Raw genomic sequence first — 19901 nt, 5'->3', positions numbered from 1 at the left:
AAATTCGGAACGCCTCTGATATTTCGGAACACGTCGGAGGCTTAGCTGCAATCAGTGTATTTTTGACAGTTGCAGTTCAATCAGAGGTCAAGGTTAGCGGTTACTGAAGTACTCGTGTTAGCATGGCCGGTGATGGATCTAGTACAAGTGACGTTCCTGAGATCGAGAAACTGTTTGACATCGACCCGTACCTCCGAAATGTCGAACAAGAAATCAGAAGAAGGTAAGAATACCACATAACGACTTTTTTCTTACGCGTCGTGTTATTTTATGCATGACAAGTGGAAGCGATATCTTGATGCATGATGGGCCTAATGACTTTGTACACGTGTGGCAAGAGTGCGTGCGGCATGCATGTTTACTGTATCACACAGTGTAAGGGCAGTGTTGGCTGGTGCAACCTGCAGATATTTTAGTTATCTGTAAGTGTTATGCGGCATTCGGCAGATTATTTTTAGCACACATACAATGTACAGTGTATATATACAGTACGGTATGCTTAGTAAATAAATAAAACCCAAATAACAAATAAATGAATAAATAAATAAATGAAAAAAATAAAATAGATTAAAAGATAAAACCAATTAAATAAAAAATTGAATAGATAACAGAACCCCTTGATTCTACTATTGACAATCCATTTTCTCAACTTGTAATGATATACTACTGTAGCTTAAGACCCAATTTATAAACATTGTAAAAGATCAGCCATTATCCAACATCACTCTTACGCTAATGTTAGCCCTAAGATCCATGGGTCATGATGTCAGAGAAGTCATTATAAATGAAATTTACTTCATTTTGGATTGAACCTGTTCTAACGAAATAAATATAAAATCTGTAGTAATCCACACGGGACACCTCCCGTCACTCTTCCCACAAGTGCGTGACTTATATACTGTCAAGCATTCTCCTTCTATTGATGATCCAATTAAAAGATATTTCAACTGATTAAAAGATATATCAGCTGATAATATGTGTACGAATTAATTAAATGAGTATTTTAAACTATTTGTATGTATGTGCATGCTAAATGAGGTTATGGCTAATTGATGAATGTCAGTCATGTGAAAAATCTGTATATAGAAGTTTACAGAAATGAAATGTAGTGAATATGGAATTCTGTATGAAGAGGTTATGCATGAAATCTGTAAGTCAGATAAATGAGTATGTACTTCCTTTGCCATAATCTGTAGACATGCTCGTGTTGTTATCACTTCAGTATATATCTTGTGTAAGTGTTTGAAAAATTTTGATAAAAATATTAGTTCCAAAATAAATGAAAAAAACCCAACAAACTAGTAATTAAGCCAAGGTCCCCTGGCTCAATTACTAGACTAATGCTTGGCCTCAGTTGAAAATGGCACTGCAGGATCTCCCTAGCTCAGTAGTATACCAGTACCTAGTACAGACTATGTATTTTGCTTGTATGTCGTATTTAGATATGGCTAGGATGCACTATAGTTAGCAGTCTTTATAAAGCACTAAAATCAGTAAATTTGTTAAGCTAGAGCTAACATTTTATCAGTGTATGAAATTATATATGAAAATTCCTTAGACAATATGTCTACAGAAAATTGAAATCCCATAGCCCAAGTCATTTTTCCATAGACCAATTTTTTAAAGCATTGTTGAAAGTAGCATAACTGTCACGCAAATGCTTGCATCATCCAGTAATAACATGCTGTTATGGGTGAAATAAACTCTATTGTAAGCTCTGATTTCATATGATCATTTGTCAGAAAATAATGGAATGTTGTTTTCATGAATTGTAATGTATGTCAGGGCTCAGACTTTTCATAGCCAATGGGGCCAACACTTGGAAATTTTACGTAGACCGACCAGGTTTTCTATAGCCTCGGACCATCGGACCACCTTTACTTTCGAACACTGTTTTATGAAATATCATAATTATCACCTCACTCGTCATGGGGCAGATCAGTTTAAAATAGATTAAATAGATTCTATCAAGAGTATGAAGAGAGTATAATGATTATATACCGTATATACTTACCTGTCTATCTAAAGAATATTTTATATCAAGAGGAGCTCTCTTCTTAAATGCATTAAAAAATATATAGACTTGAGTAACCTTAGATGCGGACACAGATAATTACAGTTAAAACAGGTAAACTAATTTAAAATGGATTAAAATAAATTTTGTGATATTCTACACATCATTTGTAAATCTAAAATGTGGGGAAATAGGCTATACAGTCATGCTACTAGTATTGACCTCGCTAAGGTCATCCCCTTTCAGCCCATCAGTGACCCATCATCTAGGGTCACAAGAGAATGGTTTTGTTTGAGATCCTGTCATTTACAATAACTTGACATTTAATAATTATTGGTCTTGGGTGCTTAAGGCCCTTCAAAAATAAATTCCTCAGTCATATAACGGGAACTTTTGAGATACCTATCTTATAACCATAAACCAGCTTAAAAAGATTAATTTGTAAGCATAATATATTAATGGAAATTACATGCATTCATATATAATGTATTGCCCAATTTTGAATGATTATTAATAAATGTGAACTTCATTCATTTTAAAACAATTGGTAAACAAGTTATATATGTGTGAGCTGAGATTAATCACTCTTGTTAGGCTGTATCGAAGCACCTTGGGAGAAACCCGAACTAACGGGAGAAAACCAACGGCAGCCTGTTGACCCTATTTGGGGAAACGAGTGTGTCGTTTACTCGTTATAGTGTTAACATATTAGAATTAACAGTTCATTACTATTCAATTGTTTTAAAGACTTTATAAGCCTTTATCAACTTCGCTAGCCAAGAATGTTCAATATGATTTCCTCCTTTTCCAAACATGATTTCCTCCTTTTCCAAACAGAGTATCCTATTGAACACCCTTGGATAGCAAAGTTGAGCCTTTATAGAAAGGATGAGGAATAGTATTATTTGTTTTGTTCATGCATGCATTCATGGATGATCATCAGTTAACGTAAAAGATTCAAAGGTCATACATAACCGTTTTCGAATTGCTGCGTACATTCATGTAATTATTGCTGAAATATTTAGAAAATAATGTAGCGTGACCTTTCACCTGTATTATATATGTGTAGCGGAACTGGACATCGGCGACCAGGTAGCTCAGTGGTTGGCTGTCTGTCTAGAGTTCGCAGGGTCCCGGTTTCGAATTCCGGTTTGGCTGCTACATTTTCACCTTCTCTTATTACATATGTAATTATATACACCATCTTGATGAGGATTTAAGGTTATACATATATTTATATCCCCTCACCTTGATTTTATTATTTGATAAGGTATGGATGCTTCGAGAAAATTGTCAATGATATCAACCAATCAGAGGGAAGTTTGGAGAAATTTTCTCAAGGCTACCAGACCTTTGGAATTCATAGTACACCAGACAATGGGATTGACATGATGGAGTGGGCACCAGGAGCAGAGGGCATCTACCTAAGGGGAGACTTCAGTAAATAATATGTTTGTTTTATACATCATATAATATATATTTGAGTTGTGTTTCTTAATGAAAAACTTAATTTCTCAATTTCATGTCTAATTTTAGGGAAGATGATTTCAATATAACACTGTTAAATTCAAATGATAACTGTAAATGTGAATTTTATAACTTAATCATTTATTAGCTAGACCTTTAAAAGGATTTAAAGCTTTGCTTGACTTTGTTTAACTAAAACACTAAACATTGTCGCCTGAAATCACATTCAACAACAGTTTTGAATTATCTTACCTGATATTTTGTTAAAATTTTAAAATTTGGAAGATATCTTAAAATGAATTTGGCTTGCCCCTATCTCTAGAATTTTAGAATTATAGATACAATTGAGCTTTATCATTTTTGTCTCTAGGATATATGTCTGATTCAAAATTTTCAAATTAGGGGAGATAATCTGGTATTAGTATTAGCTGAGCAATATTGTTTACAAAAACTGTATTCTTTTTCAGTAGTAGAAAGGATTTGAAGATTTTATGGTGATTAGATTGAGTGTACAAATATATCACTACTGTTTTAGATAACTGGGAGCAGACACAGTACCCATTTACCAAAGGAGAGTTTGGAAAGTGGCATTTAACATTGCCACCTAAACCTGATGGCTCGTGTCCGATACCACACAACAGTAAAATCAAGGTATAATAACCAGGTTTTCTGGTAGTCTCCAGTTTATATATAGATGACTGATTACTAATGACAAATATAACCAACCTTTATTGATATAGACATTGTTACCATATTCTGGTTATTTTGGCCAATTCCCTTTGTTTTATGACAATACACGTACTAGGTATAATGTTTTAAAACCTAACTACAAATGTACTGTACTCTATATTACTTTCATTTGTTTAATGAGAGTAAAATACCTTTAAACTATGTTTAATGAGAGTAACATAACTTTAAATTAACTACTGTATTCTCAGCCCATTGGTTCCAATTGTAATAATAATTCTTAAACCATTCTTGTTATCATGACTATTTCTCATTATTAATTTGAAGTAATCTTTCTTGGAATTCATCTGTATGACTGGTCGGAAAAAGTTGAGATGTCGTCATTGAAATGATATTAGATGTTAAGAATACATGTATAAAGAAAATGTAATGATTTTCCTGTTGGATAACTAAATAATATTTATTTGTGATTTGCACTAGCTTGTTGTATCACTGTATATATTTGTCACTGTTAACGTAAAATTCTCTGGTTACAGCTGGTGATCCGCACAAAGTCTGGGGAACTGGTTGATCGCCTCAGTCCTTGGGCCAACTATGTCGTAAAGCAGGAAAAGGTTCCTGTATTTGACCAAGTATTTTGGGACCCCCCACAAGTATGTATAAATAGGGCCTAGTGGATTCCTGGTATGTTACCTCCCTTACTTATAGCTCTCTAGGCTTTACTGAAAATTTAATAGATAAGAGAACCAAAATTCCTATTACATGTATTTCAAATAGTGATAAAATTCATGCACAGTTAGACTAGCCTGTAGATTCTACTGTTGTAACATTACAGTAATTTATTATTTCAGCTGTACACTTTTAAGAATCCTCATCCCTCAAAACCTGACAGCCTACGAATCTACGAATGTCATGTAGGCATATCATCTTGGGAAGGCAAGGTATCAACGTACACAGAATTTTCACGTGATGTTATACCACGTATAAAGAATTTAGGTAAGTAGGTACCAGATAGGTACATTGTTTCTAAATCAACTTACATAAATGCCCATGTATTAGAAATATCTTGAAAGGCATTTTCAGACTTCCAAGACCAAGGCCAAGATCATTTGTTACTATTTACAGAAAATTATCAATTTTGAAATTTCATTTTATGACCTATTTTTATCAAAATACATGTACCCATCAATAGGTACAAATGATGTGTGAGAATACTCTGAATGAATTCACCTTGAAGGGTTTCAAAGCCAAGGTCAAGGTCACATTTACAGTGATAATCTACAATCTATTTTCATGAGTCCTTTTTGACTGTATTGCTGAAAACAATGAGTCCCACAATATTAAATGAAAATATTTCCCAGAAACATGAAAATTAATATTTTACTAGTACATGACTTAGGACTAGCATGTAGATTTATCACAGCATTAACAAGTTATGATATACAGAGTGTAGGTCAAACATTGTTACTAAAACATTAATGATAATGAAGCAATAAATTGATAATAAAAGTAATGTTTAAAATATTGTAAATATAATGTAATAATATAATATTTAAGATAATTTGATAGAATAATGTTAAAAAATAATGTAATAAGATAATGTTTAAAATAATTTAATAAAATAATGTAATAAAATAATGTTTAAAATAATGTAATAAAATCATGTTTAAAATAATGTTGTAATAAAATCATGTTTAAAAGAGCGTTGTAAATATGCTTTTCTTCTGTTTTATGATCTCAAACAATTTTGGAAAGCAAACATATATATAAAGTCATTGCTTTGTTTGTAATCCTTTCTTCTGAGACCTTGTCCAGTGTCTTTACTTCTGAGGTTCTGAAGCTTTGTCAGTGAAAATTCATGGATTATTTTATGTATTTGTGGAATATGTACCATGTAGTTTGTCAAGCACAGGCAAGCAGCACTTACAGTGCACCTAAGGTTGAAGTCACATTGGGATAAAAGGTTAAAAACTCCTTGTCAGGGCTATGACTGCTGGATTCCACGACAGTGTATCAGTGTTGCTTCCTATATTGACTATTAAACCTGTGTAAAGTGACAACCTATGCTTTATGACCCCCTATTTTTGTACTCCTTCAAGCAAGCATTTTATACAAGTTCAACAAGTACATGTATTTCTGTTTTGTTTGAATCTATGTGTAATATATTTCCATTATTAATAACTTTTTGGGAAACATAGTCAGGTTTACCAATTCTTCTTGTCCACAGGCTACAATGTGTAATACACTTTCCATTATTTACAAGTATTTGGGAAACATAGTCAGCTTAACCGATTGTTCTTGTCCACAGGCTTAAATGTGTAATATACTTTCAATTATCTACAAGTTTTTGGGAAACATAGTCAGCTTAACCAATTGTTCTTGTCCACAGGCTAAAATGTGTAATATATTTTCCATTATCTACAAGTTTTTGGGAAACATAGTCAGCTTAACTGATTGTTCTGGCCCACAGGCTACAATGCTATCCAGCTGATGGCCGTCATGGAGCATGCTTACTATGCCAGTTTTGGATACCAGATCACCAGTTTTTTCGCTGCATCAAGGTATGTGATCATAAACCCAAGAGTAATGAAGTTGGTAAAGTTAGGTTTGTAATGCTTATTACCAGAATTTTCATGAAGTGTTTAATTATGCAGTTTTCATATGAACCAAATCATTTATTATAAGTCATTCTGGCAAAACAGAATTCAACCACATGGATTATATTTTGTTCAGGTTAGCCAGCTTTCAGTTTTGATGTGACAACTTATACTTATCAGTATCTGTATACAATATGATAAAAAAACATTTACTCAATATACAACAATGTATGAAAACATATAGAGATTTTCTTATGGCTGATAACATCAAAGTTTCTCATTCATAAAGCTATGTTCCTTCATGCTTCCAATATCCGATTTTCTGTAGTCGTTTTGGTACCCCGGATGAGCTGAAGGAGATGATTGACGCTGCCCATGGGGCAGGGCTAGTCGTTTTACTGGATGTTGTACACAGCCATGCTTCAAAGAATGTTGTAGACGGCCTCAACCAGTTTGATGGCACAACTTCCTGCTATTTCCATGACGGACCAAGAGGAACCCACGATCTATGGGACTCCCGACTGTTTAATTACACTGGGTAAGGCACCACGATACCGTATATACCCTGTAGTAAGCCCAGGAGTCCAATACATATTGTAACCTCTCACTCAAAGTGAGGGGGTGGGCTTAGTATGGACCAATGTAGCATTTGTTGGTAATTCTAGTTTACAACAATATATATATATATACATGTATAGGGGCAGGCTTGTACTGGAGTTATTGCCGGATAAATATGGTTTATAAAGGATCTTATATATAAACCATATTTATCGAGCAATAACTCTTGTCCAGTAATAAGCCTGCCCCTATATATATATATTGGTTTATAAAGGATCTTATATATAGGGGCCGCGGTGGCCGAGTGGTTAAGGTGTCCCACCTCCACCTCCACCTCTGGGTTGCGAGTTCGAAACCTACGTGGGGTAGTTGCCAGGTACTGACCGTAGGCTGGTGGTTTTTCTCCGGGTACTTTCCTCCACCTCTAAACCTGGCATGTCCTTAAATGACCCTGGCTGTTAATAGGACGTTAATTTAAATAAAAACAAAATAAAACCAAAATCAAAACCATATCTTATATATCAGTATTCCTATAATTTGAAATTCATTAAATGTTAATTTTATAAATAATTTGGTATTATGTAATAACCTTTAGCTATAGGAACCTTAAGATAGAGTATATCATCACTACATGCTTTATTGGTGACATCACAATTATGTTAGTTATATATGATAATTATCTCACTGTAACCTGGCTACCTTTCAAATAGTGGGATACAGTAATGCTTCGTATTCTTGTATCAAAGATCCCTTAGACATAAAGTATACTAAAATCTATAAATCCACTTTATCTTGGCAGCTCTTGTACATGACCATAGTTATTAAAGTGGTTTCAACCAGCATGCTGATATATATAACCTGATTTCCCCAATGGTTAATTTGTTTACTTGACAGGTGGGAGGTTCTGAGGTTCTTGCTGTCCAATCTGCGCTGGTGGATAGAAGAATACAAGTTTGATGGATATCGCTTTGATGGTGTCACCTCCATGTTATATCATTCTCATGGAATGGGTAAGTATTTTAACCTTCGACCTTTACATAGATCTACTAATCACACCAAACTAAGACCACAGACTTAGATATATTTGTTTGTTTGTCTGTTTGTTGGGTTCATCACCCCATGAACAGCCAGGGTCATTTTGATGGCCTATCTTGTAGCAGTTAATGATTTCCTCACTGAACAACATACAGGAGGCCCATTACAAGCCATCCACAGTAATCAGGATAAAGTGTCTTGCCCAAGGACACAACCATAAGAGCACATACAGCCCATTTCTCAGCTTCCTGAGAAACACAAACCTACAGGGATATGGAGAATCGTTCGAACCGATGCACCTCAGATCTTCAAATGAGGTTATGTGGATGGAACTCTAACTGGCTGAGCTATCACGGCCCCCCAACTTAGATATATCAAATATATATCAGTGCTAAGATGTACATCAGCTTCCTTTTATAAATCACATTTATAAAATTTTGTAATTATGCTATAGTGCAATAATTTTCAGGTTTGGAATTTAAATGATACTGATAAGATATACATGTACATTGTAGTTGCATCCTAATGTATAGAGAAACGGACTTGATCTGCTGTTCAGGGAAAAAACCCAGCAACAACCAAAAGAAATAAGGAAAAAAAAGAAGAAAAATTGGCACATTAATGTTCATACAAGTATATTTTGGCCAAAGAAGGGGACCTGTGTGTAATATATTGATAATGAGGGATGGCACTGTTTAACCATAGTAATAACAGCAAATGGGTCCGCGGTGGTCGAGTGGTTAAGGTGTCCCAACACTTGATCACTAGCCCTCCACCTCTAAGTTGCGAGTTCAAAACTCACGTGGGGCAGTTGCTTGGTACTGACTGTAGGCTGGTGTTTTTTCTTGGCTTTCCTCCACCTCCAAAACCTGACATGTCCTTAAATGAGCCTGGCTGTCAATAGGACGTTGAACAAAATTTAAAAAAAAGTGGGTAAGAAAAAGCTATAGGCTTTTAGCCTTGTCGGTCTGTCACAGTTATCTTTGATACTCAATTATTGTGTATTTTTTTGCAAGGGAACTATGCTGAATGTTAAATCATTATTATGGAGTTAAATTTTCAGTAAAAAAATTATATTGCAACATTTTTTTTTTTTTTTTCCCCCCCCCCCCAAAATCTAAAGCTTAAGTTTACGATAGCAAACTTTCTTCAGGAAATCTTGGATTTTAGGAGGATTGTTATCAAAAAGCATGGTAATGATCATCAGCTGTTTCAGATACTTTGCTAAACATTCAGATTTTATGTTTGTAACCTGTGTAAGGGAAGATGACAGTGTGTAAGTATGTTATTTGTCTCTGTAGGTCATGGATTCAGTGGTGATTATAACGAGTATTTCGGAATGAATGTTGACACAGAAGCATTAGTGTATTTGATGCTAGGTAACCACATGTTACACTCTCTCTACCCTGACTTCATGATCACTGTAGCAGAGGTAAGTCACATGATGTCCTATATAAAAACTTCATTTACATATTTTTACAAAACTTGTACTAGACTAATTATGATTATACTTATCACTTGTTTGCTGGCCTTGATATACACTGTAGGAGGAAAATAGAGTACCCTGAGAAAACCCACATGGTCGGGCAGGAGACTCCTATAAATTCCTGATGGGTTAATCCTTTATTATAAGATGAAACCTGATTGATAAGACATGTAGGATAGATTAGAAAGGATATCAGTTTACAGAAGTCTTATTTGGCAATTTTTGTAAGAATGGGATTTTTAAAGTACTGGTATAGTTGTTCATTATCCAGGATATAAGAATAAACATTGGTCAAATTACTTAATTAGACAGGATGTCAGAATGTACATTATCAGATTAGAAGGCTGTCAGAGTGCTCAGGTTTTAGTTACGACAGAATGTCAGAATACTAAGGTATAAGATCAGACAGGATATTATAATACTCAGGTGTCAGATTATAGATATGTCAGAATGTACATTATCATATTAGAAGGATGTCAATATCCAGGTGTCAGATTAGACGGAATGTCAGAATACTAAGGTATAAGATCAGACAGGATATTATAATACTCAGGTGTCAGATTATAGATATGTCAGAATGTACATTATCATATTAGAAGGATGTCAATATCCAGGTGTCAGATTAGACGGAATGTCAGAATACTCAAGTTTTAGATACTACAGAATGTCAAAATACTCAGGTTTTAGATACTACAGAATGTCAAAATACTCAGGTTTTAGATACTGCAGAATGTCAGAATATACAGGTGTCAAATTAGACATGATGTCAGAATATGAAGGTTTTAGATACTACAGAATGTCAGAATACTTGGATATTAGAATAGACATGATGTCAGAATATGAAGGTTTTAAATACTACAGAATGTCAGAATACTTGGATATTAGAATAGACATGATGTCAGAATACTTTAGTCTTAACCTTTGCAAAAACCGTCAGTAGGGATCTGCACATATTACACACCACATTGCAATTTATTAGTAATCTTTTCTCACTAAACCCGCTTATGAAAGTGGTAATTTAGACATACTGACTTGAAAATTTGGCAGAGGAAGCGAATACCTCCTTGTTATACTTAAGTTGTCAGTTCGAAATAACTAGAGTTATGTCCCCTATTACAGGATGTATCCGGTATGCCTGCGCTCTGCAGGCCAGTACGGGAAGGCGGAGGAGGTTTCGATTACAGACTTGCCATGGCTGTACCAGATTTATGGATCAAGGTAAAAGGGCATTTTATGAAACTTATATCAATTATATTGACAGTCAGTTCTCTTTTAATATCTTTTGAGCTTTTAGAATTGAAATTATGATTAATGAATACCCCTCCTGCAACAACGTGTTGGTGGGGTGGGTGTTTGGGTGTTAATTTTATTTGTTTTGTGGTACTTCTGATTAAGCTACTGTGATAATTGTTTGTAGTATTTAAAGCACAAGAGTGACGATGACTGGGATATGGCCCAAATATGTCACAGTCTTACAAATCGTCGCTATGGGGAGAAATGTATTGCCTATGCTGAGAGCCATGACCAGGCATTAGTTGGTGATAAGACGGTGGCTTTCTGGCTGATGGACAAGGAAATGTACACCAATATGTCAATCCTTTCCCCACCCAGTCTGGTGATTGACAGGGGCATCGCCCTCCACAAGATGATTCGTCTTCTGACATGCGGGCTTGGAGGGGAAGGCTATCTTAACTTTATAGGTAAGGATTGTAAAACAGGAATTCTTCTTTCTTAAGTGATAATTTGAGGAACATTCTTAGGTGATTATTCGATTAGAATTTGTAGGTGATAATTTGAGGAGAATTTGTAGGTGATAATTTGAGGAGAATTTGTAGGTGGTAATTTGAGGAGAATTTGTAGGTAATAATTTGAGAAGAATTTGTAGGTGATAATTTGAGGAGAATTTGTAAGTTATTATTTCAGGAGAATTCTTAGGTGATAATTTGAGGAAAAAGGATACATTAAGTTAACTAATTATTACAAAATAGGGGATTGGGGGTGGGAATTCCTTTACTTATCTATGAGGGAGGGGAGGGTTGGGGGGTGGAAGTCATTATCATACCTGGTGCTGTATCACATGAAATGTTCTTGTGTACTTTCTTTCGTCGTTTGGAGCTTTCAAAATATTTTGTGGGTATAAACTTTGGTGGTTAGCCCATGCAACAATGATATAATAATATAGCATACAACAGTATTCGTTGGTATTTATATTCGTGGTTCCATAGCTAGCGTACATCGAAAACAATGAAAGTTTATACATAATGAAAATTTCACATACACAATGAAAGTTTTACATTATGCACAATGAATGTTTCACATTATACACAATGAATGTTTCACATTATACACAATGAACATTTCACATTAAACACAATGAATGTTTCACATTAAACACAATGAACGTTTCACATTAAATACAATGAATGTTTCATATTAAACACAATGAATGTTTCACATTAAACACAATGAATGTTTCACATTAAACACAATGAATGTTTCACATTAAATACAATGAACGTTTCACATTAAATACAATGAACGTTTCACATTAAACACAATGAATGTTTCACATTAAACACAATGAATGTTTCATATTATACACAATGAACGTTTCACATTAAACACAATGAACGTTTCACATTAAATACAATGAATGTTTCACATTGAACACAATGAATGTTTCACATTAAACACAATGAATGTTTCACATTATACACAATAAACGTTTCACATTTTAGAGTAACACTTCCTTTACTTTGGGTTCATGTTGTTATTAGTCTCACCGCAGAGGTTTTAACAAAATGGCAGATTACCATGTGCATTTCTTATGTGTTGTATTTCAGTTATGGGAAAACACAGGGTTTAGTGTAATCCTGAAGTGTTACTATATATATATAAGTGTTATTTCATTTAAAAATTTATATTTTCATCGAAAACTAAATCAGAACAAGCCACCATATTGTTTACACTAGCACTGCAGTCTTTGCATTAAATGTCACTGGTCCTCAGATAGAAATAAGTCACACAACAAAAAAAAATGTATTGACCAAACAAAAAGTTTGTTTCGGAAATCTTGAGCATACACACATGTACTATTTTATTGGGCAATTGTGTGCAATTTCAATCCTAATCAAAATGTAAATAACGACGACATAGCATGTCCACTGTAGTCTACAACAGGGAAGAGGTAGCACAGTTTTTGCTAACGTTATTGAACGAGCTGATGAGGGTTCTTTAATGATGACAAAAATGGTCTTCTCAGTATTGAATTACTATAGTGGGGTTTACGTTTATTTATCCCTAGAGAAAAGGCCTGTAATGTGACTGAAATCATGACTTGTGAAATTACAGAGTACATATACATTAAATTGACATTTGGCATTTATATCAAGGTAATTATTTGACCTGTAGTTGTGTAAGTTATTTATGGTAACATCCCTAGACAAAACGTTTAGGATATGAGATTAATATTTGAGGTCTTTGTATCCAGGTAACGAGTTTGGACACCCAGAGTGGCTAGATTTCCCACGGGTTGGTAACAATGAGAGTTTCCACTACTGCCGGCGACAATGGAACCTGCTGGACGACAAGAATCTCAAATATCAATACCTCAACAACTTTGATCGTGCCATGATGCAATTAGAGGAGACATATCAGTGGCTGAGTAACTCACAGGTATCTATGGACAGGTTGCCTAGTAACTCACAAGTATCTATGGACGGGTTGCTTAGTAACTCATAGGTATCTATGTACAGGTTTCCTAGTAACTCACATGTATCTATGGACAGGTTGCCTAGTAACTCATAGGTATCTATGGACAGGTTGCCTAGTAACTCATAGGTATCTTTGGACAGGTTGCCTATTACATGTAACTCACAGGGATCTATGGACTGGTTGCTTAGTTACTTACAGGTATCTACTGGCTGGTTGCTGAGTAACTCATAGGTATTTATGGACAGGTTGCTTAGTAACTCATAGATATCTATGGAAACATTACCTAGTAATTAAAAGGTATCCATGTAAATGTTTTACAAATAACTTTGTGAAGGTTACCAAGTAACTCACAGGTATCTATGGACTGGTGATGGGATAATTTACAAGTATCTATAGACTGCAGGTGATGGGATAATTTACAGGTATCTATGGACAGGTGATGGGATAACTTACAGGTATCTATGGACAGGTGATGGGATAATTTACAGGTATCTATGGACAGGTGATGGGATAATTTACAGGTATCTATGGACAGGTGATGGGATAACTTACAGGTATCTATGGACAGGTGATGGGATAACTTACAGGTATCTATGGACAGGTGATGGGATAACTTACAGGTATCTATGGACAGGTGATGGGATAATTTACAAGTATCTATAGACTGCAGGTGATGGGATAATTTACAGGTATCTATGGACAGGTGATGGGATAACCTACAGGTATCTATGGACAGGTGATGGGATAACTTACAGGTATCTATGGACAGGTGATGGGATAACTTACAGGTATCTATGGACAGGTGATGGGATAACTTACAGGTATCTATGGACAGGTGATGGGATAACTTACAGGTATCTATGGACAGGTGATGGGATAACTTACAGGTATCTATGGACAGGTGATGGGATAACCTACAGGTATCTATGGACAGGTGATGGGATAACTTACAGGTATCTATGGACAGGTGATGGGATAACTTACAGGTATCTATGGACAGGTGATGGGATAAATTACATGTATCTATGGACAGGTGATGAGATAACTTACAGGTACAGTGTATCTAGCTGTAACACATTGTGTATAACCTTGCTGTTGTTTCTTTTACAGAACTTTGTAAGTAGGAAACATGAGGGAGATAAAGTGATTGTGTTTGACAGAGCAGATCGACTTGTGTTTGTGTTCAACTTCCACCCGACGAAAAGTTATACTGATTATAAGATTGGTGTCCAAAACCCTGGAAAGTATCCTTTCTAATGCTGATGTACTGAAGATGTCTTAACTTTCTAATATATTGCCCTGGGTATCGTTTCACAAAGCTTCGTAACATACGAATTTTGCGCAAGTCAGATTTACGAATTACTAAGAGTTTCACAAAAGTTTTGTAACTTACAAACGGTCGTAAGTTATGCAAAAACCTTGCGTAACTTTACGTCATATCCACCCTGTCGTAACTTACGAAAACAATTCAAAATTGTACGCAAGCATGCCCTTTTGAACAAAAATGACGTCGTACTCAATTACAAATTAGCATAAGAGAACGACTATGCCTTGTGAGCGATTGTTTCGAGGTGGAAACAGAGTTTTTGAATGTGGAGGAGGGATGCTGGCAAAACACTTATTGTCATGCAACTAATTGTACGCATATTCGCAGACTGTGTCAATAGATAGTCTATTTTAAGAGCATTACATATATCTGTGAGCATTGAGCAAAATCTGTGAAAATATATAACTTACTGTTCTACTATTGACTAGATTTTTACGGTCATTGTTAATATTGATAGTTTAACAGCCAAAATTCCACTTTTCATATAAAAAGCTTGTGTAAAAATTACCCACTGAAGTAAAAAGCAGATCTAGGCCATATTCTCACCATAGTATCATAACATAAAACTCCTGATAAAATTTTGGTGGTCATTGATTACGATTAAATGGTGAATGGTCACATATGACCACTTCTGAAATAATATTACAGGTAATTACAAACGTAGTAATGAAAATGTCTTTTTGAAAAACAGGAAACATTATCGTAACAATAGATTCATTCCTGGTGGGCTTTGTTCCTTTGTAGCTGAAAACAATACCTGTTACTAAGACAATTATATGGGACCAGCAGAGGCATATTATATCTTAATTGTTACAGTTTTGCCTTGAATTATGCCTAAATTTAAGATTTTAATCACTCACAAAACATACATGTATGTGAATTAGTTTACGTAGTTCAAATTTGTAATGTCCAAGTTGTTCAACCCATGCATAATCTTGCCCTGTAGCTAGAAGATAATCAAGGATTTTAAGGTAAAAAATCTATAAACTTTCTAAACAAGGATCATGAATCACCGTGTAATTTGACTGTAGATATTTATCATTCCTTGACTCCCCTAAGATACAAGCTTGTGCTTGACTCGGATGCAGAGGAGTTCGGAGGACACAAACGTCTGGACCACAGTGTTGAGTTCCTTACTTCAGAGGAACCATGGGACAATCGGCAATGTTCCATGATGGTGAGTTCTTAGATCTACACGAGTTCAAAGGTCAAAATATATAAAAGAAGATTTTTTTGTATTCATTCTAAATGACGGTCATACAAAGTTAAAGAAGCTCTAATTTAAAAGTCAAATTTTAGATAAATACTCGGTGATTGTTTATTTTCAATACATTGATTCCATGGCTGGTTTTTTTGGAGAATATGATATGAAGTGTTTTTTGCTTCGACAGGTGTATGCCCCTAACAGGACTGCAATAGTCTTGGCCAAGATGGATTGACACAGGACTTGTTGTGATTAGTTTTGCTTCTTTCAATCAGATGTCATGGAAACATATATATCTATCTACAACAAATATTAAAAACTCCAGGGAATCCTTGATTTGTGGTGTGTCCCAGTCAGTTGTGAGAACACAGATGCAGTAAATAATATCTGCTGTTCTAAGATATATCATCTATACTCTTTAATATTATAATCTAATCAAGTACAACAAATATATATAATATATTATATAAGATATTATTGTCCTTGTTGGTATATACTGTATTTATTTTCAAATAAGCCAACTCTCCTAGTGCAAAATTGTAGTTCAAAACTTCGTGGATTTTGGCGGTTTATTTGTGGATAAATATTATATATTATTAAGTATAGCTATATATATATTGATATACTGTTACTGTGATTATTCTGTAAAAAGCTGTCTAAAGGTATTTGACTCAAGATAGGGAATGGGCTTATTGTGGACAATGAAATAGCATTTCTATTGAAGTGCAATAAATGTAGGTGAGCTTATAATTGCCAGGTAACATAGGCTTATTGTTGGATACATTCTTTAGCATTATGTGAATGCCTGTATCAAATATTCAACTATTATGTTCATGTTTAAACTTATTTATGATATTTAAAATATATGTTAAGATGAAATAGTCTTTGTTTTAATGTAGACTTTGTAATACATGTACATATGTATCCAAAAATGATCTGTTGTGAAATACATTGGTCTATAAGGTTAGGCAGTTTATGTTAAAACATCTAACTTATATAGAATTAAAAAAGATATGAAAACATGTTGGTACTAGTCAAGTGTCTTAGTCTCCAAATTGGAATATAACCTTGGATTCTTGTACCGACCAGGATATTTCCAAGTCCAATGTTCCTGGAAAATTCTGTGTAAAGAATCTGGATCAGTATTATCATGCCACAAAACAATAGAGCATTTTGTTAAGTAGGATACATTTTTTTTAATTAAAAGATCTATAACTATGGCATTATCGGGGTAGTTGTATTTTGTGGTGCTTGTAAGTAACATGTATTCATGAAATGATGAAGTTTGGAAGAAAGGAATTATATACTATATTGTATTATATGTTTATATGATGTTGTTTATAAACAAATACCAGGAATGCTTTTACTATTTTATTTTAAATCAAAAGAAAATGGAAAATATGCATATATATATATAAACTGCAGGTATTTCTGGCTAGGCGATTGGGTGTCGTATATTGTGAGTTCGAGGCCCTGTCAGGGCACGAGTCATAAAGTTGTCTTCCTTTGTCAATTGTGTTACTATGTGTTATATATATATATATACATATTTATACATGTTTCATCACAAATGCAGACAAGAAGTAAAATCTTCTATAAGCTTTTCATAATTTCAAATCTCCCTCCAGAATTACTGTATATATATGTATATATACATCCTTGCAGGTTGTAGAACAAGCTTAAAGATTATGGCCATTAGGTGCTGATTTTCCCTTCACTTAAATGGAAATTATTTACACGAATTCAATATGAAGACTAGCTAGAATACACGAGTGCTACATGAATATTTAACTATTAACCCTGAAGCTTGTGTTAACATTGTAAAATGTTGAGATCAAAGTGAAAATGCATTGACATTTCTCACTACTGTTGTTTATTTTCGCATACCCCGGTATATACTGAAGGTATGAATTTTAAAAGCTTCATATTTTATGTTATGAATTAATGAAATAAAAATTTTGTTTCTTTTTAAATAAATGGATAATTTCATTCGTTTGTTATATTTATCTTGATTATTAACACAATAAAGAGCCCATACATGGCTGGTGAGGCCGTGATGAAACAACTCTTTTAAAACAATTTTGGAAATTTTCTTTATCTGACCTTGATGGAAGTACTGGAGTACCCTGGGAAAGAAATAAAATTTCAGCTCAGTGCACCTTTTCTAGTTAGAGCAACATTGTGTTCAAAAGTTCTTGCCCAATGTTGAAACATAGATTGTTTGGTTTATTTTGTTTAATGTCCTATTAACAGCCAGGGTAATTTAAGGACGTGCCAGGTTTGCAAGGTGGAGGAAAACACAGGGGCTTGGCACGATTTTCCAAATGATGGTTCATATATATATATATATATATGTATTATAGTGACACTATAATACATATATATATGAACCATCATTTGGAAAATCGTGCCAAGCCCCTGTGGAGGAAAACATAGAAGAACGGGTAACGATAACAACAAAATATGAGTTTGCCTATTTACTTGCCGGCCTTGGGCCATAATTCCTGGGTTTCCTCTCATCCTGGTACCCAGGGCAAACCCATGTGATCATCCAAATGATCAGGCAGATGACATGCACCATACCTTTAGTGTGCAGTGTCCATTGAACCATCCAACCAACCCAGTCAGTAGAAATTTCTTCCATCAATCCATGAACTGCCCTCATCTCTTTAAGTGACCCAAAAGGCCTGCATCCTTAACCTGGGTATTTCAGCAAGCTAAGATTCATATACATGTAGTACAAAGATTTTCCCATTTTAAAATCAGTCTCTTAGTACCACTTGAGACAATTGACACCTTTCTTAAAGTTAACATCAGAATTCCTGGTCCAAGGATGATTGAGAGCATATATATTCAGCAGCAAAATTTTAATCTTAATTCTTATCAGTTGCAGTTTACAGAAGAGTTGATGAACGGACGCCATACCATAGAATACACAAACTCCCAGCTGGTTCCTTTGATCAAGGCCCAATTACTATGTTATATCTAAAAATTGATGTATAAATGAATTGAACCCTCCATGGTTACTGCTGAGCAAACCATGCTAAGAGAACCCTGGATTTAAAACTCAGCTTATCCACTAAAGAATTTTCCATGGATAGGGACCCTTAGTTTGAAAACAATATCCATCCAGTATACTTAACAAGAGATCCCAGAGGGATCTTGGCGCCCACCATTGAATGATCTTCATAGGTTCCATGTCAGATTGATCTTTTCTCTACTTTTCCCTTCATTTTACTAATCTGTGCAAATTGAGACATCCCTCCAGTACTTTTCAAACAAGGGAATCCTAGCTATATAAGAAATTTGAGATTTAACGATAATGGCTGTTTTTTTGCCAGGTTGTTTTCAGGACAGACTGGTCCAAAAATGCAATACAAGGGACCAAGGGGAACCTACTTATGAAATTTGAGAAAGATCCATTTATTACTTTGAGAAATAGAGATAACAAACTTCAATTGTCAAAATCCAAGATGGCGGTCTGTCGGCCATATTGTTTTCCAATTGATTTCAAAATGCAATAAGCATAACGAGGCAGCAAGGGGAACCTACATATGACATTTGAGAAAGATCCCTTCAGTACTTTCTCAGAAATAGCGATAACAAACTTCAATTGTCAAAATCCAAGATGGCTGCCTGTCGGCCATGTTATTTTCAGATTGGTCTCAAAATGCAATATGCATAACTAGGCACCAAGGGAAACTTACATATGAAATTTGAGAAAGATCCCTTAAATACTTTCTCAGAAATAGTGATAACAAACTTCAATTGTCAAAATCCAAGATGGCTACCTGTCGGCCATGTTGTTTTCA

At 34.6% G+C, this 19901-nt stretch overlaps 1 protein-coding gene across 1 annotated transcript; it reads left to right on the top strand.

Annotated features, from left to right (window-relative positions):
* Positions 1 to 80: 80 nt before the first annotated feature.
* On the top strand, positions 81 to 18078 carry LOC117336045 (1,4-alpha-glucan-branching enzyme-like). Its single transcript, XM_033896388.1, has 15 exons — positions 81 to 223; positions 3285 to 3454; positions 4017 to 4132; positions 4705 to 4821; positions 5020 to 5164; positions 6639 to 6729; positions 7094 to 7303; positions 8218 to 8333; positions 9660 to 9790; positions 10964 to 11062; positions 11262 to 11544; positions 13335 to 13519; positions 14669 to 14802; positions 15945 to 16062; positions 16277 to 18078. The coding sequence occupies exons 1-15, from the start codon at positions 123 to 125 to the stop codon at positions 16322 to 16324; spliced, it is 2064 nt and encodes a 687-aa protein (XP_033752279.1). The 5' UTR covers positions 81 to 122; the 3' UTR covers positions 16325 to 18078.
* Positions 18079 to 19901: the final 1823 nt, after the last annotated feature.

This window comes from Pecten maximus, chromosome 10, assembly GCF_902652985.1.
Source record: "Pecten maximus chromosome 10, xPecMax1.1, whole genome shotgun sequence".
Classification (NCBI taxonomy): Eukaryota; Metazoa; Mollusca; class Bivalvia; order Pectinida; family Pectinidae; genus Pecten; species Pecten maximus.
Note: the sequence above shows the minus strand (reverse complement) of the source record. Positions and strands in the feature narration are given on the sequence as shown.